At 35.9% G+C, this 19,191-nt stretch overlaps 1 protein-coding gene across 4 annotated transcripts in view; it reads left to right on the top strand.

The window, feature by feature from the left end:
• The window catches only part of BMP2K (BMP2 inducible kinase), a 117,243-nt gene that overhangs the window by 59,805 nt on the left and 38,247 nt on the right, over positions 1 to 19,191 (top strand). For all 4 annotated transcript variants that reach the window (XM_006053743.4, XM_044945742.2, XM_044945741.2 and 1 more), the window contains exons 5-9: positions 1,744 to 1,865; positions 4,067 to 4,148; positions 8,165 to 8,297; positions 15,358 to 15,461; positions 18,297 to 18,376. In XM_006053743.4, coding sequence (XP_006053805.3) covers positions 1,744 to 1,865; positions 4,067 to 4,148; positions 8,165 to 8,297; positions 15,358 to 15,461; positions 18,297 to 18,376 — 521 coding nt within the window. The remainder of the gene's footprint in view (positions 1 to 1,743; positions 1,866 to 4,066; positions 4,149 to 8,164; positions 8,298 to 15,357; positions 15,462 to 18,296; positions 18,377 to 19,191) is intronic.

Below are 19,191 nucleotides of genomic sequence, written 5' to 3'. Positions count from 1 at the left end.
GTTTGATCCCTGGGTTGGGAAGATCCCCTGGAGGAAGGCATGGCAACCCACTCCAGTATTCTTGCCTGGAGAATCCCCATGGACAGAGGAGCCTGGCAGGCTATAGTCCATAGGGTTGCAAAAAGTCAGACACGACTGAAGCGATTGAGCACTTAGCACATACAGCTTTGAAAAGTGATAATAAAATGCTCTTAAGATACAAGAGAATAAAAGATGTTACTCATAATATAGGTTGTTAACCATGAAAGCATCTTTTAGGGAAACTTATGCTAAAGAATACAAACTTAAGGTAAGATCACAGTGTTTGACTCCTCATCTGTCTCTTAATTTGGATAATCAGTGTAGCATCTTTCATTTCAGTTCTTCTGGATATGCAGCTCTTTTACATTTTCCCTAATAATTTGGTCAGATGTTTTTGTGCTATTTTAGCTCATTAACTTTTTAAATGTAAAGTTGATGTTTTCAGCCAGGTCTTCCTTGGCTTTAAAACAAAGTCATTGAATTGCATACTTTTATATAGACCATATTGAATAGAATTAGTTCTTTTTACATGTGGAAATTTATTCATGCTTGCTTAAGTAGCTTTTTTTAAGTAGATTTCTTGTATAAATCTTTTATTTTTTACAAGTATGTTTAAAAGTAAACTAAAATGAAATATAGAATAAAAATTATAAAGAAACTAATGTATTTTGGTAGCGTGGAGAGAAATTTAGTTACTCATTCAAGGCTATATCATAAAAATACTGTAAAAAAGTTAATAATAGTGTCATTTATTGAATGCTTACCTTATATCAGTTGTGTTCTAAGCTTTTTACATGTTTTAATACATTAAGCTTTTACAACAATGTCATGTAGCAGATGTTATTTCCCCCAGTTTATAGATAAGGAGACTGAAGCACAGAGTGGTTAAGCAAATTGTCCAGGGTACATGTGGTAATAAGTAGCACAGTTAGGCTGTGAACCCACACTCTCCTGTTTTAGAAACTGTGCACATAACTTTAAGTTATTACGACTGCGATCTCTTAAGTTAAGACACAAAGTTAGATCTGTGTTTTTCAGTGTAATGTTTTAGATAAAAATGGAATTAGGAGTTAATCAGAGGTAGAATTGGAATGGTTTATGTTTTTTCTGTAGAAAAACTGAAGTGTCAGAAAAGAAGGAAATTGGAGGTAGGGTATAGGCTCACTCCCACTGGCTGTTCTCTCTTACCGAAGCAGTTATAGAGAGGACTTACAGTTACTGAGGGCTTCCCAGACGGCTCAGTGGTAAGGAATCCAGCTGCTAGTGCAGGAGACGCGGGTTTGATTCCTGAGTTGGAAAGATCCCCGGGAGAAGGAAATGGCAACCACTCCAGTAGTCTTGCCTGGGAAATCCCGTGAACAGTGGAGCCTGGCAGGCTCCAGTCCACAGGCTCACAAATAGTTAGACACAACTTAGTGACTCAGCGTGTTACAACAAAAAGGGTTACTTGACTCTTGCAAAAGTTATCCTGGGTTGGAAGAAGCACTCTGTTCTTAGTGAGAGAAGCAGTAGATAAAGTAACATGTATTTTTGTTCTGAATCATTTGTCCTTTCTCACAGTTTGAGTTACCTTCTCTCTCTATATACTTGTGTATGTGTATGTGTAGGGGTGTGTGTGTATGTGTATAAAACAAGTCCTTTGGTGTTTATTGTATCAAAACGTTGTAAAAAGACAATTTTCACTTAGAAAATACTACTAATTATTGATTTTCTTTTCTGAAGGTAGAAAATATTTTGTTGAATGATGGTGGAAACTATGTACTTTGTGACTTTGGCAGTGCCACAAATAAATTTCTTAATCCTCAAAAAGATGGAGTTAATACAGTAGAAGAAGAAATTAAAAAGTAAGTGTTAATTTTGTTTTGTCTCATGAGAATTTTAGGTAACTTGAGTCTGTGACCAGCTTTGCTAGCTTAAACTTTAGGTATTCCATTAATAGATCTCTTTAAGATATTTCTGTGTGATATAATTGATTAGTTTACATCTCATCTAGTTCAATAGGAAATACATTTTACCATGAAAGCAAAACTTTCATCTACATTGTAAACAAATTAGTCAAATTTAACAAATTTGTTAAATAAGCTGCAGTAATTAGTGGACTCATTAAAGGGAGTTTGAAGTTATTATTGAGTTCAATTAAACATCTTTGTGTTTATTGATACTGAGTGAGGATTTGTGCTTGTTAGGAAAAATATTTAAACTTTGACCTCATTTACTATTAAGAAGTTGATAGTATTGCATTGAAAACTGTGTGGAAAACTTCTTTACTTTCTAATACTGTTTTGGAGAACTCTTTGGTAGAAATATAAATCATATCTGCCTTATGTTTTCTTAACCTTGTATTTTCCATGGTTGCTAGAGTATTGTAAGGACTTTTCCCTGGCTTTTCTGTTTTCTAGTTTAGAAAATAGTACTGTTTGTAAATCTTTGATCATCTTAATAAAATGATGCAGAATGTAGAAAGATCTGTAAGAATAGGATTTTCTAAGTAGCTCCTTTTTTCTAAGTTACTTTTCTTCACTTCCTCACAGATTCTCACTTGTTTAAGGCTACCTATGAGCTTTTGTTTGAACTGCGACATGTATTTTGAAATAGGCTCAAATAGAGCAGTGTTCTTGCCTGGAGAATCCCAGGGACAGGGGAGCCTGGTGGGCTTCCGTCTATGGGGTCGCACAGAGTCAGACACGACTGAAGCGACTTAGCAGCAGCAGCAGCAGCAGCAGAGCTGATCTTACTCTGGTCCATTTGTATAATACTATGGTTTTCTAGACTTGTGTATTTCTACTCAGGAACAGCCTCTGATGGTTATGTTAAGATTTCATAAAAACAAATTCCTTAGTAAATGTATAAACATCCTGAAGAACACCAGAACAATGAAGTATTGAATTGGCTTCTTGTGGGTATATGTATATACATATAATTTTAAAAGTTACTGGGTTGTGATATATAATGACTGTTACAGAATTCTGCTCAAGCATCTTTGGCTTGCTGAAAGTTTAATTTTTTGCTGTTAAGATCTGAAGTATAGCTTAAGTTTAGCAGAATTGTACACTAGTGATGAACGTAATAAGCTCATGGGTTCTTGTACTTAGTGGCTCACAGGAATTAATGGTCTAATTGTTTATTCAGTTAACAGGGCGTACAGCATATTGGACACTGTTGTTGATGCTACAGTATAGCAGTGAACAAAAAAAAAAGGCCTGCCCTTATGTAGTTTATATTCTGGTTTCTTAGATCACTCCTCTGTAGTAGTATCATTCAGAATGTATCACAGTTAGGGTGATTTGAAAAAAATAAGGTGGTAGAATATTGAGTTTTAAGATACTTCATATAAAATAAAACATAAAAGCACTTAAAGTGAATCTTAAATTATGCCATAATATAGGAATTCCTTTGATATTCTAATAATTTCTCCCATGAAATTGAGCAGTACTGTGTTCTGTTCATAGTGGATTTGGAGTTTTTATACTTGTAAATATTTATTCACCATATCTTTTAATTCCAAACCACTTATGCTAACAGTTTTGGAAGTGTACTTAATGTAATTAATAATTAATTATGACAATTAGATTACTTTTAAAAGAATAATTATAAAAACAAACCTCGAGGACATTTACTACCATGTGTAAGGAATTATGTTAGGATTCATAAAAGCAAACTGCTTAATAAACATATAAATTAATTTTTTGAGAGGGTAGAAGTTTTACTTTTAAATTAGTTGACTAAAATATTTTGATAAGGATATTTTTATAGTTAAATTGTATTATTTCATTTAAGAAATTCAAGGAAAACCATGTTTCCAGTACATTGTCTTTATTTAATTTTTTCTATTAAAAATTGTGTTTATTATTAAAGATGCAATTGCACTTGTTGAATAAAAACGTGTATAATGCTTTGTATTGTTTAATCCTTGATGGGCTTTTAATGAGCTTTTAAAATAGTATTATTTCTCTATAATGTTATTGAACCGTAGTATTTTATGTAGAAACAATGTAGTATGTCTTTTTTTTTATATCTCCACTCCATTTTACTTATTTACTGCCAGGTATACAACTCTGTCATACAGAGCCCCTGAAATGATCAACCTTTATGGAGGGAAGCCTATCACCACCAAGGCTGATATCTGGGTAAGGCCAAGAAAGGCTGACATTTTCACTAACCAAATTAACAAAATCTGAGTTCAGTTGATTATCTTCCCCCTGTCCTCCACAAGGTTATTTCCTAATAAGTAGAAGAGAGTGGTGGACAGTAAAGCTTACTAAAAGCAGAAGAAAAATATTAGCACATACCTTCTTGATCCGGAGATGGAAAACTTAGGTATAAAAAAGCAAGTAAACAGTTTCCACATAATGCAACTTTTTACCACAGTATTTTTTAGAATTTAAATTATATATGATTGTTAAAATTTTTTTGATTTGAGTGCAGTTTTGGAAAAGCCGGCCATAACTCTTAACTGGTTATGCTTATAATTTTCTCAAGTATTTTAGGATCTTTTTAGTGGAAACTAACATGAGTAAAATTTTTTAAAAAATATAAACATACCGTTGACTAACCTCTGTATATTGAGGTTCTTTAGCATCTATATCTAGATTGAATTATTGAGGTATAACATGTTTCTATGGCTTCCCTGGTGGCTCAGATGGTAAAGAATCTGCCTGCAGTGCAGAAGACCCAGGTTCGATCCCTGGGTCAGGAAGATCCCCTGGAGAAGGAAATGGCAACCCACTCCAGTATTCTTGCCTGGAGAATTCCATGGATGGAGAAGCCTGGGGGGCTACAGTCCAGGGGGTCTCAAAGAATTGGACACGACTGAGTAACTAACACACACAACATGTTTCTATAGAGTTGAACTTTATATTAGAATGTCAATACCTCTTTTGAGGTTATTTCATAAGTAAAATGTGTTTTGTCTGTATTTAATAAACTGGCAGGAAACTATTTTAAATGTGAATTCATTTAAATTTAACAAGCATTCAGCCATATCTGCCACCAGTGGCCATATTAGGAATTGAGGAAAAACATTCAGAAGTATTTCTAGAGTTTACAAGAAAAGTCATTTGGTTTCATTTTAAAGCATAATATTTAGAAAGCAGTCAAGCGTAATGGGTGAAACCAAATGAGTATCTTCTTGGTGCTCCTCTCATGGCCAGAATTTTTATAGAGATTGAGAAATATTCTTGCAAGGTAATAAAAAAAGAGTTATCTACAATATTTTCCCCTCTGTCTACTAATATATACTTTTTCATCAGTGGTTCTTAAATCTTGTGGTAGTTGAATTTTTAACCATATATGTAATTTAATGAAACCACAAATAGGTTTGATTTAGTTAATTTGCTCCTGCTTACAGATCCCCAGCTTGTATGACTCAAATTCAGTTGGTTCTTCTCAGCATTGACATTTGATTCATTAAATGGCTATAGTAAATGGCTTGTAGTATAATATAGAAAACAAATTCAGTTGAATCTTAATTTATAAAATGAAGGTATTAATTAGAGGAGGTGATTGTGGAAGTCTTTTCCTGGCCTAATTTTGTGACTAGTGTTGAAACCCACATTACCTAAAAGAGTATTTCAACAGTGGAGGAAACAAGACTCATACCTTAACTACTGTTTTGAAATCATCAAGGGTTGGTTTTTAAAAAGTCTTTTAAGAACATGTTTGTTACCCAGTGTCTTAACAAAAAGGAGGGAGTCTTTTCTTTCTTTGTTTTTCCCCAGGCTTAGAATTTGTGCCAGGATGGCTAAATTGTCAGTGATAGGTGGCTCAGTGGTAAAGAGTACGTCTACTAATGCAGGAGACATGAGTTTGATCCCTGGGTCAGGGAAGCTTCCCTGGAGAAGGAAATGGCAACCCACTCCAGTATTCTTGCCTGGGAAGTCCCATAGACAGAGGAGCCTGGAGGGCTGCAATCCATGGGGTCACAAAAGAGTCAGACATAATTTAGCAACTAAACAGCAACAAATTTAAAATTTATTCCATTTACAGGTTAGTTATATGGAGTAGCATTTCTATAATGGGTAACTGGATATAGCTGTGGGATGACAAATAGATGCTCAAAGATAAAAAAGAAGCCAGAAAAATTATCAGAAAACAGAATGTATATTTATATGCTTGACAGAGATAGAGTTTTAATTTCCATGATACCATTTTTATGCTTGTCATAGCTCAGATGAAATGCCTACAACATTTTAGTTGTGAATTTGAGAATATCCAGAAAAAAAAAATCAGTTCATATCAGTTAAGAGCTATATTTTGATCTTATTTCAGAATAGTATTTAGAGAGTTACGATATTGAGGTTAAAGTATTCATTTAGCATATGTATTTTGGAGAAATTTATTTTTTACTTTGAAGTTTCTACTGTAGGTTATTTTTATCCTGAGAACTAGGATGCTGATTTTATTGACCAATAGGAAATTCAGTGAGAGATGCTTCATGTTACCATTTAATGGGGAAAATGGAAGATGGTGATACTCAACCCTCAAAATGAGGTCATTCATTCCCTCCTGTTTCCTGCACAGTTCTCATTGTATCAAATGGAAAAAGAGGGAAAAATGCCTTTGGTGTGAAAAAAATTAGGACACCTCCTTGTGTTCACACTCTGTGAAGCGGAGTATTTTAGATTAATGTTTTTGAAGTACACTGGCATTGCTATCTAAAATTGTTACCTGGGAACTCGCATAACATATACTCTAACAAAAGACACATTACTGAAGGTTTGATTGACAAGATAAAACTGGCTAAAAGGCAGATCTCCTTTGCCTCACTGTCATCTGGGCAGAAGAAAGGTGTAATTTAATGCAGATATTACACCATTAATAGTCATTTTTTTAGTGCTGTTAAGGAAGCCTTATGCTTAATTTGCAGTATAGAAGCTGAGAATATCTTCCTTAGAGAAAAATGCATCATAAATTTTTTAAAGCCACATTGAACTCATTACTTCCATTCAGAATCTTTGTAGTTTTGTTAGTCACATAGTAAATAATCTAGTAATGTTTTTGAGCTAATATATTGAAATTTCTAGAGTCTTTAAACTTTTTTCATTAAAGGACTATTGTAATATTGAAAATAGTGTTTTGTAAATTAAGACTGTTGAACTCAGAAAGGTAATTCTGTATTTTGTCATCTTTGTAGCAGTTATAAAACTAGTGTATTTGTTAACTGGCTTGCCAGGTTGCTGTGTGAAGAAAAAGCCAACAAAGGAAAGCTGATGTGCTAATGTTTAGATAGGCTAGATTTCAGTTATGGCTAATGTAACTGTATAGTAACTACTGGATAATTTTATATAATCAATTAGAGTTAGAATTGTCCCTTACACTCCTAACACTTTGTAGGCCACACTTCTTGTGACAGCATAATGATCTCTTGAGCAGAAAATCACATTTTATTACCACGTCTCAGATTGGAGCTGTTGGCAGCTTAGCTAAAAATTTCCTGTGCTACTTTTCCAGACATAATTTGTGTCCTTAGGGTGTTTTATATTCGTTGTCAGAAAGTAGATTTATTGGCACTGTGATGACTATGAATCCGTACAAGCAAAGCAGACAGAGCCCTTTCTTTCTGAATTTTATATAGATTACTCAGGTACAAATATGACTAGTATAATGTCGAATGGAAATTGTAGGATTATGTTTAGAAGTTGAGAACTAATTTTTATAGTGTAAAATAATGACGTGCTCAGTGAATAATCAGTGTTGATGGGTGTCTGATAAATTTAACTGTGCTGGCTAACTCCTGTTTGAAACCTGGAATTTTAAAATGTGTTTTATAGTGAATTTTTAAAATATTCTGCTACAAGGAGCTTTGTGCTTGGTTTGTTGGTTGTTACATGCTAGCTGTGTACTAAATATATATTTTCTTTGTGAAAGAAATAAAAATGTAATTTTTCTCCCAAAGGGAAGCAGTCACTTCTAATTTTAGTTCTGTCATTCATGATCTAGTGTTCTATGAGAGCATGAATTCAGCTATCTAGCCACACGCATTAATTTAAATTGTAATTTGTGAAAAGCTTGAGCCAATATAGGAACATTAAGCTTTTGTTTATTTTAATAAGATATTTAGTTTTTCATTTGTGGCTTTTTGTTTGCTCTTGTGATTAAGTTGATACTTGAGTTCTGATGATATTCATGCTTCTTTGTTTTCCAGGCCCTGGGATGTTTACTGTATAAACTTTGTTTCTTCACTCTTCCTTTTGGTGAGAGCCAGGTTGCCATCTGTGACGGCAGCTTTACCATCCCAGACAACTCTCGTTACTCCCATAACATACATTGCTTAATAAGTAAGTACTTGGACAATTTATGAAAAGAATTGTAAGGTACTATACGTAGGGCCTGATATTTCTGTTCCTTTACCTAAAACTAGTCTTTTAATTTCATGTTATTATAATTTTGTAAAACTACTATAGTGAAGAAATACATTGAAAAGGATGTTCAGGGGCTTCCCTGGTTGTCCAGTGGTTGAGACTCTGCCTCCAATGTAGAGGGTGCTGGTTTGACCTCTGGTTGGGGAGCTAGGATTCCACATACCTCAGGGCCATGAAACCAAAACATAAAAACATAAAACAGAAGCAATATTGTAACAAATTCAATAAATACTTTAAAATTTATCTACATCAAAAAAAACTTCAAGAAAAGATGCTTATAAGACTTTTATAGGAATGAAAGTAGCCTAATTACTGATTAGTATATGGATGTTTTTAAGATCTAGATAAGCTTTTATAGAACATAGACATTATGTAATTAAGGAAACTGGAATTTGTGGAAAAACTTTACAGCATAACATTTCATTATTCAGTCTTTGTACTTATTGAAATCAAAATAACCTGATCTGTTTCTTCTTTAGATCAAACTATTTCCAATTTAAAATTGTAGTTTATTTGCCACTTTTTTTTTTTACTGTTTATTCCTTGTTGATTATAAAACAAGAAAGCAACCTAAAGTGTAATAATCAGAAGACCTAATCTTGTGGACCTTTCATTCCAAAAGAATGCCTCAGTTTTTCTTATAGTCTCTTTTAAGAGTTTTTTCTTCCTTTTTGACAGATACTGTAACTTAATTTCTTGAATACGCACATTGTATAATTTCTGCAAAAGATGATTTGTTATACATTTGGTAATTGACTAACTTTTGTAATTTATGAGGCTCAATTAACTCAAAAAGAAAAAAAAAAAAAACAGAGCAAACACTCCAAAAGAAAAGCAATCAAAATGGAGCATAAAAGGATATATGTTGCTTCACTTGGCAAACTTATTTAAAGCATAATCTTCTTTGTTTCTTTAAAGAAATCCACATTTCTTTAATGTGGATTTGCTCATACATGTTGGAAATTAGAGGATTATGTCAACTGAACACAAAAATTACACTGCTTCACATAGAGTGTTTTTCCTAGGTGAGGGGAACCAGAGTAATGGCGTAGGGGAGGTGGTGGTATAACTTACAGGGGAAAGGAAATAGCCCTAAGCTTGGCTGCTTCACTGCCAGCATGAACTTTCAGCTCTAATTGGAGAATATTAAACATGAGCGCTTGCACCTGGGGTTTCCTTCCCAGAGAGGTCTACCTCTCAGCTTTTGTGTGACTCTCTGCTAATGGATGGCCTCCTGAAGAGCATCCTTGCTGGCTCAGAACTGCACTTTTATCAATTGGTGGAGAACCTCCTAGTCTTGTTTTGATATGTTTTTCTGTCCTTCTGACAGCTTTCAGCCAAATAAGCTACCTGCCTGGGCAGTCCAAGTTACCTTTTCAGATACCAATTGATGTTTTTGTCAGTGTTCTGGTGACTGAGCTGTATAGGTTTTCAGTGGTTTGTCCCAGCTCTCTTTTCCCCATTAGCCTTGTTATTTTTAGCTTGCCATTTTGCAGAATGTTTTTTTAAAGAGCAAGTATACCTTTTGAGTATATATGAATAAACATCAGACCCATCAGCTGCTTTGTCTTAACCAGTTGCTTTCTTCCTTCATTGCAAAATTTAGGGCATTAGAAGCATGAAAGAACTCTGATTAATTGGAATGCTCAAAAAATAGATTGAGGAATTTCCTTTGGCTGTTGAGTGTTCTAGCCAGTTGAAATTTAACCTTTCTTTGAAGCCCTTGTTATAAATCACCATATCAGTGGCATGGTTTTGTTGTTAAGTATAATGTTTTTATCACAATTGGACTGAGGATTTTATTGAGAATCGTGCAGTGTCTGCTGATTGCCAAAGGTGGGAGATGGCAAAAGAGATGAAGGTGGTCAAAAGGTATAAACTTAGAGTTATAAAGTAAGTCCTGAGGATGTAATATACAGCATGTGACTATAGTTAAAAATACTGTACTGTGTACTGTATATTTCAAGGTTGCTAAGACAGTAGATCTTAAAAGAGTTCTCATCCCAAGGGAAAACAATGTTTAATTCTGTGAGGTGATAGATACTTACTATATCTACTGTGGTGACCCATTTCATAATACATATATACATAAAATCATTATGTTACTCACATAATGAACTTCTCTGTCTGACCTGGGCTTTCCTGGTAGCTCAACTGGTAAAGAATCTGCCTGCAATGCAGGAGACCCTGGTTCGATTCCTGGGTCAGGAAAATCCTCTGGATAAGGGATAGGCTACCCACTTCCCTGGTGGTTCAGTTGGTAGAGAATCCGCCTACGATGTAGGAGACCTGGGTTCAGTCCCTGGGTTGGGAAGATTCCCCTGGAGGAGGGCATGGCAACCCACTCTAGTATTCTTGCCTGGAGAATCCCATGGACAGAACAGCCTGGCGGGCTACTGTCCATGGGGTTGTGAAGAGTAGACAAGACTGAGTGACTAAGCACAGCACAGTGCTGTCTGACATATTTTACTTAGCATATTATGCTACCTTCATGTTTATTCATGTTGCAAATGGCAAGATTTCTTTCTCTCTTTTTTAATGACTGAATAATATTCCATTGGCACACACACACACACACACACACACACACACTTCACATTTTCTATTTCCATTCATCCATTGATGGACACAAGTTGCTTTCTTGTCTTGGCTATTGTAAATAATGCTGCAGTGAACTTAGGGGTGCAGATATTTTTTTGAGTTTTTGTTTCTTTCAGATACATACTCAGAAGTAGGATTGATGAATTATATGGTAGTTCTTTTTTTAACTTTTGGACATACCTCCATACTGTTTTCCATAGTGGCTGTACCAGTTTACATTCCCACCAACATTGCACAAGAGTTTCCTTGTTTCCACATTCTACCAACACCTGTTGGGCTTCCCAGGTGGCTTAGTGATAAAGAATCTTTCTGTCAATGCAAGAAGACACAGGAGATGCAAGTTCTATCCCTGGGTCAGGAAGATCCCTTGGAGGAGAAAATGGTAACCGACGCCAGTATTCTTGCCTGGGAAATCCCATGGACAGAGGAGCATGGCAGGCAACAGTCTGTGGTGTCACAGGGAGTCAGACATGACTGAGCGACTAACACACACATACATGTATACTTTTAAAAGTTGATTTTATATTTGCAGTAGAAGCAAAGTTAATGGGAGTGGTCTTGTGGTGACTCACATGATCATTTTAAGTTGGGTAAACGGGTGTATTCTAGTTTCTTTGTCTTTTCTAAAAAACTTAGTAGCTTGATTCACTTTTAGATCAATTAGACGTGTGTATTCATTAATGCAGCAGTCCCCAACCGTTTTGTTACCAGGGACGGCTTCCCTAGTGGCTCAGACAGTAAAGAATCTGCCTGCCAAACAGGTGACCTGGGTTCAATCCCTGGGTCAGGAAGATCCCCTGGAGAAGGAAGTGGCAACCTACTCCAGTATTTTTGCCTGGACAATCCCATGGACAGAGGAGCCTGGCGGGCTATAGTCCGTGGGATTGCAAAAGAGTTGGACACAACTTGGCGAGTAAACAGCAACAACAACAACAGACAAACTAAACAGCCTCCAGAAAATGTATTCCCACATGAAAACATGAGCTAGGGGAGTTAGAGGTCCTTTTGTTTGCTTGTAAGATGATGTCAATCCACCGACAGCCTGGTTACTTAATCATTAGGAGATATCCTATGCTTAACTTGAGAGAGAGAGTTACCTATACAGATATTGCTTAGAAAACATAAAAGCTCAAATTTATTTATTTCTCTTCAATGCTTCTCATCTACTGTAAAAGAAAAGAAATATATATATAGGATTGCCTAAAGGATTGCCATTCCTCTCTAGATACTCAAAAAACCTTTCCCGAGATTATGCCATGCCAGGGAAGTGTATTTTCATACCCTCACTGTTCTCTACTCCTGTAGAATTTCTTCTCCTGAACTGCATTTTGTTGTTGTGTCACTGGTCTGCACGAAGGCGGGTGTAAGACCTGACTGTATGTCACTCATTGTAGCTTCTTAGGGACATTGTTCACTCAGTGTGAACCATCTTTAGAAAGAATCAAAGGAGAATTTACGCTTTGCTTTCAATATTAGACGTGGTGCTTTTTCTTAGCACCCATTTTGTTTTTAAGAATATTGCAATTCATATAATGGATCATGTTGCCCTATCTGTGTTGACAGCTAGAGAGCTAAGTTTTGCCAGTTTTGGCCCTGCATTGTAGGACCAAACATATGTAACTTCTTTACTGACAACATTATCCCTCTTTTTTTTTTCCCGTTCAGCCATTACTTTTTCATTAGTCTTAATTTTCTCATATATTAAAAAAAGAATTACAGTTTTGTATGCCACTTCAAGTCCTCTGTAGGAAAATATTTATAATTAGCTAGTATTGAAATAAGATTTTAAAGGCCAAATAAACTGAATTATTAGGATAGAAAAGTTTTAAGTTTATGAATTTTATAAGTTTCTTGTGATTTGTTTCATTTTTAAAAATTACATGGATAAGCATTTATAAAAGTTTGTATAAATGTATTCCTATATCATGTACTGTTGTTGCTTCTAAAACAATGTCTGTTGCTATCAAAATAAAATATGATTTTGGAGGATAAAATAAACCTTGTAGATTTTTCAGATCTTTTCTGGAATGAGGTTGAATATCAACTAATAAATATTAGAATTAAATGTTTTGAGTTATTTCATTCTAACAGATGATAAAATAATAAAATATCAATTTTATAAGTGGTATATGTTAGCCTTTTTAAGTGTATAAAACCAAGTGACATGCAGAATATAATAAAACTGAGTTCAGAATCTCCCAAATAAATTGTTTGTGCTTAGTGTCACTTGCCATACAACCATGTTTTTAACCAAGTTAACTTATCATGCTGTCAGAGATGTATTACACATTATTTGTTCAAATGTTACTTATGATTGAAAGGATTTAATTTTGATTTGTAATATTACTTATGATTGAAAGGAGGATTTAATTTTCATTTGTAATATTAAGGTAGTTATTTATGTACTTTTATCTCTGAACACAATTGTGTTAGCAAATTTCAGAATATTGTCTAATTAATGCTGTAAATTTTACATTGCAAATAGGTTTAAAAATGATTTGAACATGATAAGAATTTAATCAATGAAGCAGAGTTAGAACATGAAGAATACCATAACAAAATATGGTTTTTTCATGTATAGGATGGAATATAAATGTCGGCCTTCTTGTAAAATTGTAATTTAGCAAGTAGTTCAAGAAATGTAGTGGCCATTTTGGTTAGAAAAAAATGTCAGGCCTTTCAAGCAGTGCTGTAGAATTGGTGTGAAAACGGTTCATGATAGAACCATCAAACTATGCTTGTATTTCTAAACATGTTGTGGATCAGATCAGATCAGATCAGATCAGTTGCTCAGTCGTGTCCAACTCTTTGTGACCCCATGAATCGCAGCACGCCAGGCCTCCCTGTCCCTCACCAACTCCCGGAGTTCACTTAGCCTCAAGTCCATCGAGTCAGTGATGCCATCCAGCCATCTCATCCTCTGTCGTCCCCTTCTCCTCCTGCCCCCAATCCCTCCCAGCATCATAGTCTTTTCCAATGAGTCAACTCTTTGCATGAGGTGGCCAAAGTACTGGAGTTTCAGGTTTAGCATCATTCCTTCCAAAGAACACCCAGGGCTGATCTCTTTCAGAATGGACTGGTTGGATCTCCTTGCAGTCCAAGGGACTCTCAAGAGTCTTCTCCAGCACCACAGTTCAAAGGCATCAATTCTTTGGCGCTCAGCCTTCTTCACAGTCCAACTCTCACATCCATACATGACCACTGGAAAAACCATAGCCTTGACTAGACGGACCTTTGTTGGCAAAGAATGTCTCTGCTTTTGAATATGCTATCTAGTTTGGTCATAACTTTCCTTCCAAGGAGTAAGCGTCTTTTAATTGCATGGCTGCAGTCACCATCTGCAGTGATTTTGGAGCCCAGAAAAATAAAGTCTGACACTGTTTCCACTGTTTCCCCATCTATTTTCCACGAAGTGATGGGCCCGGATGCCATGATGTTCGTTTTCTGAATGTTGAACTTTAAGCCAACTTTTTCACTCTCCACTTTCACTTTCATCAAGAGGCTTTTGAGTTCCTCTTCACTTTCTGCCATAAGGCTGGTGGCATCTGCATATCTGAGGTTATGATGAATATTGCTGTCATCAGTGTGGGAAGAAAACGTGTTTTAAGAAAACTGTAGTGCCAACCCTGTGCTACTTCCCTATACTACTTTGTTAAATAGATTGTAATGCATACAGTTTAGTCTTCTCTTCATAATTCAGAAGCCCTTAAAAATTAATAGATATCTAAAAATATTAGTAGATATGTAAAAATTATTTTAGATAATAGTGAAAATAAGGACCCCTACTATAGCCCAGAAATTTTCTTGAATAACTCCCCAGTGTTGACTAAACTCGCTTTTTGTTTTGTGTCAGAGTCTCAGAAGAGTATTCATATTTGTAATTCATGCTTTCAGTACTGACCTGTCCTAGGACTCATTTATCTTTAGCTTGCTGCTGCTGCTAAGTCACTTCAGTCGTGTCCGACTCTGTGTGATCCCAGAGACGGCAGCCCACCAGGCTCCCCCATCCCTGGGATTCTCCAGGCAAGAACACTGGAGTGGGTTGCCATTTCCTTCTCCAGTGCATGAAAGTGAAAAATGAAAGTGAAGTCGCTCAGTCATGTCCGACTCTTAGCGACCCCATGGATTGCAGCCTACCAAGCTCCTCCATCCATGGGATTTTCCAGGCAAGAGTACTGGAGTGGGATGCCATTGCCTTCTCCGATCTTTAGTTTAGGATAATGTATAAAATAACAATTTTTGTATTTTCTATAAACATTGCCAAAGTTTATTGGAAGCATCACTAATCTTAATGGGAGTATATGTCTTTTTAATGTGCCTCTAATTGCTTCTGTGTTCAGTGAAACTGCTTTAACATTTTGATTTATTCTTGTAGGGTTCATGCTTGAACCAGATCCAGAGCGGAGACCCGATATATTTCAAGTGTCATATTTTGCATTTAAATTTGCCAAAAAGGATTGTCCAGTCTCCAACATCAATGTAAGTAGTTTTTGTATTATAAGTATCATAAGTATATATGAATTTAAAATCCATTTCATCATGTGTGGGTATATATACTTTCAAAGTCTCTTGTTTCATGACAAATGACCTAATGGTATGTTTGTAATTAGTATTTTTGATGCAAAGCTGCAGATACAAAGTATATGTGCTGGGGTGCTCTGGGGAGCTACAGTGGACTTGATGGCACTGCAGGACACTTTACATCATTGAGGGGATCGAAGTGACATCTCTGAAATAGCACAGACTATTATTAACTATTGAAAAAGCAGGACTGTTAGATTTTTGAGGAGCATGGTGGGGCTGGGGGTGTCATGAAAAATGGCTGAGGTACTCAGTATTCTGTAAACCGAGAAAGTTGGGTTGCCCTTGGTGTAGAGAGCATAGACATTGTAAATGGAGAGAAGTGGGTTCATTTCCACAGGACTGGAAAAGGTCAGTTTTCATTCCCGTCCCAAAGAAAGGCAATGCCAAAGAATGTTCAAACTTCCACACAATTGCAGTCATCTCACATGCTAGCAAAGTAATGCTCAAAATTCTCCAAGCCAGGCTTCAACAGTGTACGAACTGTGAACTTCCAGATGTTCAAGCTGGATTTAGAAAAGGCAAAGGAACTAGAGATCAAATTGCCAGTATCTGTTGGATCACAGAAAAAGCAACAGACTTCCAGAAAAACATTTACTTTGGCTTTATTGACTCCACCAAAGCCTTTGACTGTGCGGATCACAACAAACTGTGGAAAAATTCTCAAAGAGATGGGAATACCAGACCACCTGACCTGCCTCCTGAGAAGTCTGTATGCAGGTCAAGAAGCAACAGTTAGAACTGGACATGGAACAACAGACTGGTTCCAAATTGAAAAAGGAGTATATTGAGGCTGTATATTGTCACCCTGCTTATTTAACTTCTATGCAGTGTACATTATGTGAAATGCTGGCTGGATGAAGCACGAGCTGGAATGAAGATTCCTAGGAGAAATATCAGTAACCTCAAATATTCAGATGACACCACCCTTTGGCAGAAAGCAAAGAGGAACTAAAGAGCCTCTTGATGAAAGTGAAAGAGGAGAGTGAAAAAGCTGGCTTAAAACTCCATTCAGAAGACTAAGATCATGGTATCCAGTCCCATCACTTCATGGCAAACAGATGGGGAAACAATGGAAACAGTGAGAGACTATTTTCATGGGCTGCAAAATCATTGCAAATGGTGACTGCAGCCATGAAATTAAAAGATGCTTACTCCTTGAAAGAAAAGCTGTGAGCAAGCTAGACAGCATATTAAAAAGCAGAGACATTACTTTGTCAACAAGTTCTGTCTAGTCAAAGCTATGGTTTTTCCAGTAGTCATGTATGGATGTGAGAGTTGGACCAGAAAGAAAACCAAGTGCCGAAGAATTGATGCTTTTGAACTGTGGTGTTGGAGAAGACTCTTGCGAGTCCCTTGGACTGCAAGGAGATCCAGACAGTTCCTCCTAAAGGAGATCAGTCCTGGGTGTTCATTGGGAGGGCTGATGTTGAAGCTGAAACTCCAATACTTTGGCCACCTGATGCGAAGAGCTGACTCATTGGAAAAGACCCTGATGCTGGGAAAGATTGAAGGCTGGAGGAGAAGGGGACGGCAGAGGATGAGATGATTGGATGGCATCACTGACTCGATGGACATTAGTTTGAGCAAGTTCCAGGAGCTGGTGATGGACAGGGAGGCCTGGCATGCTGCAGTCCATGGGATCACCAAGAGTCAGTCAGACACAACTGAGGGACTGAACTGAACTGGGCTCGGTTGTGTTTATCAGTGACTGGTTTTGTATATTTTGGGAAGTTACTTAACGTTTGTTACTTTTTCTGTAAAACAAGGATGGTAATTATGAGGATTAGAAATAATAACTGTAAAACCCAGTGTGTAGTTCAGGGAAGATGTATTATAGCTGATACCATTAAAAGGCTTTGAATTGTATCTGTTGTCTGCACCCTGTCCTTAACTATATTGGATTAACAGTACGTGGCAAGTCTGGTAAGTTTAATAAAGGTCTAGAATCAAACACTGATTTTTAAGCTGTTTTCAACTTGAATGGCCTGACTTTTTCTTATAGGTTTCCTTTGTGAATAACTTAATCCACTCCACTAAGAAAAAAGAAGGAATTTGGTGCCTTTCTTTTTCGATTTTTGAAGTTCTTGTTATGTCAGTGTAATATATTCTCGGTTGAAGCTGAAAGTCATTGCTCACATTCTAGTAATGAATTTTATTTAACATTTGCCTGGATTTTTAGCTTTTCACTCTGCAAACATTTATTGAATACTTACTGTGACATTTTTTGAGTAATTATTGTGAACTGAACACTAGAGAGCAGAAGCAAATGAGTGAAGCCTCTGCTCTTGTTTCCTGGACTTGACAAGCAATGTCATGAAAATTACTACCGGTCTGTAAAACAACACTTTATTCATGTCCTTGGTGTTTGCTGCTTTTTCCAGTGTGTGAAATAGTCATTGCGTGATCCTTTATACCCAGATTATGGGGTATATATATTATACCCATTGGTAAAGTGGGTATACTATACATATAATGTAATATCGTTCTGTTTATTTTCCAAGGGTTTCTCTGGAACACAAATAAGGAAGTGACATTTGTGTGTAACACATAGTGATATTTGCAAATTAGATTGGGCAAATATGTGTCAATTTGTACAAAGTAAAGAGGTGAAGAAATAGTTTTTCACAGACAGTGCTCTTAAAGTTTAAGAATATATTTGTAGTGTTTCAATACAACTTTCTGCAATTGAAATGAAAACTAAAATGAAAAGTTTTATTTTTTTCTTCCAAGAATTCTCCTATTCCTTCAACTCTTCCTGAACCGATGACTGCTAGTGAAGCAGCTTCTAGGAAAAGCCAAATAAAAGCCAGGTAGGCAAAGCTATGCTGAAATTTGAAAAGGCATTTATTAAAAAAAAAAAAAGGGAGGGGGAACAGTACTCATTTTTAATCCTAGCAGATGTCATTGATTAAATAGCATCTTCACCCACAAAAAACTGTATTCCTTACTGCATGTAGTATGATGTTGAGACAGCAAGTTCAAAATAAGCTTTTTTGGATGAGATAACAGGGTTGACAATAGTTTCACTTGAACTTCTCCCTCTCCACCTTCATGAAGTGATTGTGTAACTGGTGATGTTATGTTGGGTCATCTTATGGGTGGCACTTGTCATTATTTCATCACATGACAACTAATTTATGAAATACTATGTTTTATTTTATTTGCAATGACCTTTTATTGATTTACGAAAAGAAGAGCTGTATGTAATTTACAATGAATAGTTACAGTGGCAACATTTTTAAGACCAATAGAGGAATATTTGTTGTTGTTCAGTCTCTCAGTCGTGTCTAACTCTTTGAGACCCATGGAATATTACAGTGTTTTAAATAATTTTATAGTTATTCACTGCCTTAGTGTTGGATCCAGATTATGTAGGTTAAGGCCTAAATTTGAGTAATGATTGAATTAATGATAACTTTTTCTCCTCATGCTTTTTTTTGAGTTTAAAAGTGAATAGACAGGAGTGTATTTTAGATTATCACACAGGTATAGTTTTATATTTGGGGAGATTTCTCGATCACAGCTGATTTTTGTATTGTATTTCACTTATGCAAAGTATTTTGACATGAAATACATAAGACCATTTGTCACATACTTGTTATATGCAGGATATAGATATGGAGAA

The sequence above is a fragment of the Bubalus bubalis genome, chromosome 7 (genome assembly GCF_019923935.1).
Source record: "Bubalus bubalis isolate 160015118507 breed Murrah chromosome 7, NDDB_SH_1, whole genome shotgun sequence".
NCBI classification, from domain to species: domain Eukaryota; kingdom Metazoa; phylum Chordata; class Mammalia; order Artiodactyla; family Bovidae; genus Bubalus; species Bubalus bubalis.
The sequence above is the reverse complement of the archived record's forward strand: the minus strand, read 5'-3'. Positions and strand labels throughout refer to the sequence as shown.